Genomic DNA, 6,654 nt, shown 5'->3' on the forward strand with positions numbered 1-6,654 from the left:
AGTAGCGAAATAATTTTCTAATTCTAAGCCAAAAAGTCCTGGTTTGTTTTTGTTTAGTTTGGTATTGAAAAGTAAGCCACTTTTTTTCATATGGCTTATTTAAAAGATTCGTAGCTTCTGATACTTGATCTTGAGCTCTAAATCATGTATTAGTATTATAATAAAACTTTCCAGCTCTGTATCAAATCCAGCTTACTGACTTATGTCATGAACAAAAGTTTAGCTTGTAAACATCTCTGCAACATAAATGTATTAAAAAGTTTAAGTATTTTGTCAGGAAAACAAAAGCTTAGCTGTTCAATAAAAGCTACCCTACTTTGGCAAGCTGAAATTCAACTGTGTATAGAATTTAAGTGTAGGAGTGCATTAAAGTCAAATACAAAAATGAGTTTTTCTTAAATGCATAAATATTTATTGCCATGACAAATTGTTTGGTCTCAAATGAAAGCTATGGTCAGAATGAGGTTTACTCATCAAATTACAATAATTAATGAAATATCTGTACAAAATAAAGTGCAAGTAGTATAGAATTAAAGTCTATCTTTCTTCCAAAATGATTAAAGTTAACTAAATGATGAAACAAGACTTCGTAGCCACTGCATTGGCCCTTCCACTGTTGTTTAAGCAGCTTCTCATGACTGAACTTTGTTTCAAATTTAAAATTTAACATAAAATGGTCACTTGGAATCTGCTATCTAGTTATAAAGTCTCTCCTGTTTGTAAACAATAACTCAGACACACATTGTTCATACTTTAAGGTTAAATAATCCCACCTTGGAAAGAATCTGTTTAAACCATATTATAAAAAGTAGACAAACAATTTGGTACATTAAATGGGAATGTCAGTTGTTTAACAAGGACATGTTAAGTTTTATGTAGCATCGTAACACAGCTACAATGAAATGCAGTTGATGGAAGTGAAGCATTCCTAAGTAGAACATATACAGAGATTTACATAGTGCCTTTTTGTTCCTCTAGTTAGAATGGAGCTGTATTTTCCAGACCAGCAAGAATAATATTTGGGGCATTTCTTCTCATTTTTAGAGTAGCTAGCATAGTCCAATCGCACAGAACTGTCTCTTCAAATAACTTGCAATGCAGTGATTCCAACGTAATGCAGGTATTTTCTTGAAGAGCAAAAATGTCCTGAATAGAATGGGAACCCAGGTAAGTGGACAGACAATATCTAGAGTGAATCTGTTATGGGTGGTATATTAGCAAAGAAAGAAACTAGAAGGTGAAATGGAAGAAATAAACCAATTCCCATTATTGTAAGTAAAAGGAAAGGCTACCTTAACTACAGATACTAGCACTTCAAGACATTATTTTAAAGTGCTTTTTATTACAATGTCTGTCTGATTTTGGTACTAGGGTTGTTGTTACATGCTGTCGAGTCAGACCCGACTCATAGCGACCCCTCCTTGGGTTTCCAAGGCTGTATCACTACGGAAGTAGATTGCCCAACCTTCTTTCCGAGGAGTGGCTACTTGGTACTAGAGTAATACTGGCCAAATAAAATTAGATGGGGAGTTTTTCCTCCTCCTCCTGTTTTCTTCAAGAGATTGTGTAGGATTGGTATTTCTTCCTTACATGTTTGGTAGAATTCACCAGTAAAACCATTTGGGCCTGTGGTTTTCTTTTCTGGAAAGTTTTTAACTATGAATTTAATTTATTTGATTAATATAGGTCTATTTAGATTATTCTGTGAACTTTGGTTTGTATCTTACAAGGAATTTATTTCTTCTCCGTTGTTAAATATATGGACCTAGAGTTGGGGACGTTGGTGGTTCAGTGGTAGGATTCTCGCCTTTCACACAGGAGACCCAAGTTCACTTCCTGGCCAATCTATGTACTGCCATTACCCATCTATCAGTGGAGGTTTTAGTGTTGCTATGATACTAAACAGGTTTCAGTGGAGCTTCCAGACTAAGACAGCCTGGGAAGAAAGTCCTAGTGATTTCCTTTGAAAAATCAGCAAATGAAAACCCTATGGATCACAACTGCCTGACCCACAACCAATCATGGGGTATGTATCACAACAGGCAAGGCTCTGTTCCGTTTCGTATAGGATTGCCAAGAGTTGGGGCCATCTCAGCAGCAGCTAACAAAAACATAGTATTTTCCAATTATTCTTTTAATGTCTACTGGGCCTAGTGATATCTACTCTTCCATTGCTGATAGTGTTAATTTGTAATTTTTCTCTTTTTTTTTTTAGTCTGTCTAGAGGCTTACAGGGAGCTCTGGTAGCGTAGTACCTAAGGCACTTGACTGCTAACCAGAAAGCTGGTGGTTCAAACCTACCAGTCACTCCTCAGAAGGAAGATGGGGCAATCTCCTTCCATAGTGATACTGCCTTGGAAACCCAAGGAGGGGGCGCTATGAGTTGGGTCCGACTCGACGGCACATAACAACAGAGGCTTACAGGGAGCTCTGGTGGCATAGCGCCTAAAGCATTTGACTGCTAACCAGAAGGCTGGAGGTTCAAACCCACCAGCCACTCCTCAGAAAGAAGGGCAGACAATCTACTTCCGTAGTGATACCACCTCGGAAACCCAAGGAAGGGTCGCTATGAGTCGGATCTGATTGAATCGATGGCAGTGCGTTTTTAGAGGCTTACAAATTTTACTGATTTTAGTGTTTTTCATGTACTCAAGATAATTAGGCTAGAAACTAATTATCCAACACTGGGTAAAAATGGTTAGTTTTTAATTAAGGATCATCTTTGGTTCTCTTTTCCTAAATCACTTTTATGTAATTAGTTAAGATTTTATTTTGTGTAACACATGAACACTAGGAGTTGAATCTAACTTCATGAAGCATTTAGTTGGTTTGGATGGAATGTAAACCAAACCTGTTGCCATCAAGTCCATTCCGACTCATAGAGACCATATAAGATGGAATAGAATTGCCCAAGTCTGTAATCTTTATGGAAGCAATTACTACATCTTTCTCTAACACTGTGGCTGGTAGGTTCAAACTGCCTTTCAGTTAGTAGTTGAGGACTTAACCACTGTGGGTATTTGATTTCAAAAGCCTAAGTCTTAAGTTCTGATCTTCTCCGGCCAGAGCTGTAAGTTCGCATTGGTCGTCTTTGTTGCCTGAGCCCAGGTACTTATGTATTTGCTGATCTAATTCAAGAGTAACCTCCATTTCTCTAGAGCCCCTGGGCCTACAATCAGGACTAGGTGGTGTTCTGCTTAAAATGCTGATTTCTGGGTCTTATTGCAAGACCTTCTAAATCAGAATTTGTGTGTGGCTCTGTATCTGCATTTCCAATAAATTCCCCAGGTATTTCGTACGTCAAAATTTAGAGCCCCTGTCAGAAAAAGAAAATGTTGGTTTTTAAACTTCAAGGTCCCAGTTAATTAGGGTTTTTTTTGTTTTGTTTTTTTTTTTTTGAGAACAGTTTTAACAAGACCTTGATCATCAATATTATTACTTTAATTTTATACTACTTTCTTTTTCAGTTTTCCCTCACAAAATTTGTGAAATCGTTACATGTCAGCCTCACTTTGCCAAATTCATGATTAACAAGCAAAAGAAATGTTAACTGCTGGAATTAGAACTGTTTGGTCTATCTCTGTAGGTAGAGTTACGCCATTACTATCTAATGTCATTTCCCCCCACTAGTATGGCATCTAAATTAATTTTCTAAGTCTCTTGCAGTGTGTTTCAGTTGCATCAAATTAAAGTGAAGCATAAGAGTGCCATGCTAAGCCAAATTATAAATGATTACAAGAGCAAGCAATGTTAGCAATAGATGCTTTTTGTAATCCATCAATAATTACTGAGTTAAAAAATATTTATGGAAACATCAGCAAATGCCACTTAGAAAATCCTTAGGGCCAACCCATTGGTTTATTTAAATACAGATATATTCTGATCTACATCAGAATTTCCATGGTAAGGTCACCACTGGTGAAGTTGTTCCAAGAAGCTGAACAGTTAAATGACTGACCTAACCAGTACCATTAAGGATTTCTAAATGCATTTTAGTATGAACACAGCACAACTGGCCATGCTAATATTAACAATACCAAACTGCAGGCAAGATTAGTTAAGAACTATGCAGAAAACCTGAGCATCCTACTTTCACTTTCTATACATTCACCTCATATACTTTTTATTTTCAAAACAGCATACCTTGCAACAAATGCTGCTTTCTACCAGCTCTTAAGATCCTGTCACTCATAAAAACAAGCAGCATTAAAGATATACTCACACCTGTGACACCTATTACTGATAGCACTATCAAAGCTAAACCTAGATACCAACCTTCCTCTCTCCTGACATGCTACTCCAGTCAGTGGCAAGTATATTTTTTCTAGACTAGAATGGGAAACATTGCCTCTTACTCATCTCCCCTCAAAAAAGTTTGTCTAAGGGAATTTGGAGCTAGAAAACTCACCAATAAACAGCCCTGTTGTTCAATAAATACATTCTGCTGTTACATCTAATATACAAATATGATAACAAAGGTTTGAAAATGGAACCTTGTCCAGTGCTATACTGGCACTTCAGTTAACAAGCCTTCCAAAGGAGTCATGTTATGTTCAAGTCTGTGATAAACCTATTTTCTAAACAGATTTCTTATTTAGGAATATACACGAGTTTTTCCTCCACTATTTTCAAATATCAGATATGGTGCTGTTTTGGGCCACTAGCTACAGTGAAGATTTCAGAGCCTTCTGTCATTTGCATTCTGAGCCAGTGTTGCCAATCAAATCAGGAATGTTCTTCAGTGCTGCTGCTGAATGATCTGCTCCGGACTTGATTTCTCAGTTGCTCTATAAGTTCAGGATTCTGTTGCTGTATCTGCTGAGCAAACTGCTGTCCCCTGTAATAAAGAGGGAAGGTTATATATGTGAGATTAGAACAGAAGTTTTATAACTTACTTCACATAACATTCATGCAGAAAGAACTTCAGAGGATGAGGGGACTATCCAAAGAGAATTTGATCCATTAATAACAACAACAAAAAACTTTTAGAATCACTGTGTCTTAGTTACCTAGTGCTGCTATAACAGAAATAGCTCAAGGAGGTGGCTTTGACAAACAAATTTATTCTCACATTTTAGGAGGCTAGAAGTCTGAGTTCAGAGCACCAGCTCTAGGGGGAAGCCTTTCTGTGTGTCTCTTGGTTCTGGGAGGATCCCAGAACAGAGGCCCTGGGTCCAAAGGATATACTCTGCTTCTGCCTCTTTCCTGATGATATTAGGGACCCCTCATCTCTCTGCTCCCTTCTCTCTCCTCCTGTCTCTTATAAGATAAAAGGTGTTACAGGCCACACCCCAGAGAATCTCCCTTTACATGGATCAGGGCTGTGATGGGACGAAGGGTTGTTGCATTCCACCCTTACTCCTCTTATACCTGGTTGGCTTTTCACATCAGATCACATCGTGGAGTGTCATTACATAACTGCCAAACCACTGATAATCACAGCCCAGCCAAGTTGACACAAATTTTGGGGGACAAAATTAAATCCATGACATTCAAACCCTTGGCCCCTGGAAATTCATGTCCTTGACACATGCAAAACACTTTTACCCCATCATATCATCTCAAAAGTTTTAAATCAACTCCAAGTCCAAAGGCCATCCTGGGGCAAAATTCCTCTTCATCTGTGAATCTAGAATACAAGTTATCTGATTCCAAAGTACAATTATGGAACAGGCACAAGGTAGACATTTCTATTACAAATTGGAGAGAAAGAAGGGATAACAAACAGCATCAAGCAAGTCAAAAAGCCCAACAGAACAATTTACATTAGCTAGCTCTCAAGGCTTAAAAATAATCCTCTGTTCTCTGAGACTATCTGGGCAATGGCCCTGCCTTCCAAACTCTGGGTGTTGGCCATGCCCTCTGGATTCTAGGAGGAAAGAGCCTCAACCTTGGGCTTCAGCACTGCCTTCTAGGCCCACTGGAACAACAACTCTGCTCCCTTGGCTTTGGGTGGCCACATTCTCCTAGTCTATCTGAGTTGCAACCTCAACTCCTTGGCCTGACTGGTCCCATCCTTCTACCCCTTGAGCATGGAAGCTCCACCCCCTCAGTTCTGAGCAGCAGATCTGGCCCCATCTTACTGACAGTCATGTACAGCAGCCCCATGACTAACTGGAACAAGTTAGTGAAGATCTGACCCTTTGAAACCTAGGAGGCTGTGGCGGTTCTACCCTTTCAAACTCCAGAGGCCATGGTCCTACCCTTTGAGACTGAGGTAGCTCTGCTTCCTGTCTTCCTTGTCTCTTCAGTTTCTGCTTCATGTTTCCTGCTTCCTTCATCTCTCAAAGAGGCTACCCTGGCCACTGCCCCGTTCCAGCAAGTGTTACAGAGCTCTTCAGCTCTACCAATTAGTGCCCAAAAGCAACCCACTTCACCAGGAAGCCTCCTGCCCAAAGACACTCAGCTCTCGCTCCCTCGGCTGGAAAGCCTTCCATTATGTCTCATGCTGGTCTCTGCCATCTCTCTACCATCTCTGGTGTTAAAACTCTCCGCTCTTTCTTCTGATCCAACACCAGAATTGCCTTTTACATCCATAATTCTACCAATAGTCTCTTCAAGGCAGTCTAGGCCTTTACTATTAGGTTCCTTAAAACTCTTCAATCTCCCTGCATAAAGAGGGAGAACAATGTGGTACAAAACTCAAAATCATTT

The 6,654-nt window shown here is 39.3% G+C and overlaps 1 protein-coding gene across 1 annotated transcript in view; it reads right to left on the bottom strand.

Annotated features, from left to right (window-relative positions):
• Positions 1-4,725: 4,725 nt before the first annotated feature.
• The window catches only part of SGTB (small glutamine rich tetratricopeptide repeat co-chaperone beta), an 88,232-nt gene continuing 86,303 nt past the window's right edge, over positions 4,726-6,654 (bottom strand). The window contains exon 10 of the mRNA XM_007952863.2: positions 4,726-4,837. Coding sequence (XP_007951054.1) covers positions 4,726-4,837 — 112 coding nt within the window. The remainder of the gene's footprint in view (positions 4,838-6,654) is intronic.

This window comes from Orycteropus afer, unplaced genomic scaffold, assembly GCF_000298275.1.
Source record: "Orycteropus afer afer isolate SDZICR_OR568_19922 unplaced genomic scaffold, OryAfe1.0 scaffold00362, whole genome shotgun sequence".
Lineage (NCBI taxonomy): Eukaryota > Metazoa > Chordata > Mammalia > Tubulidentata > Orycteropodidae > Orycteropus > Orycteropus afer.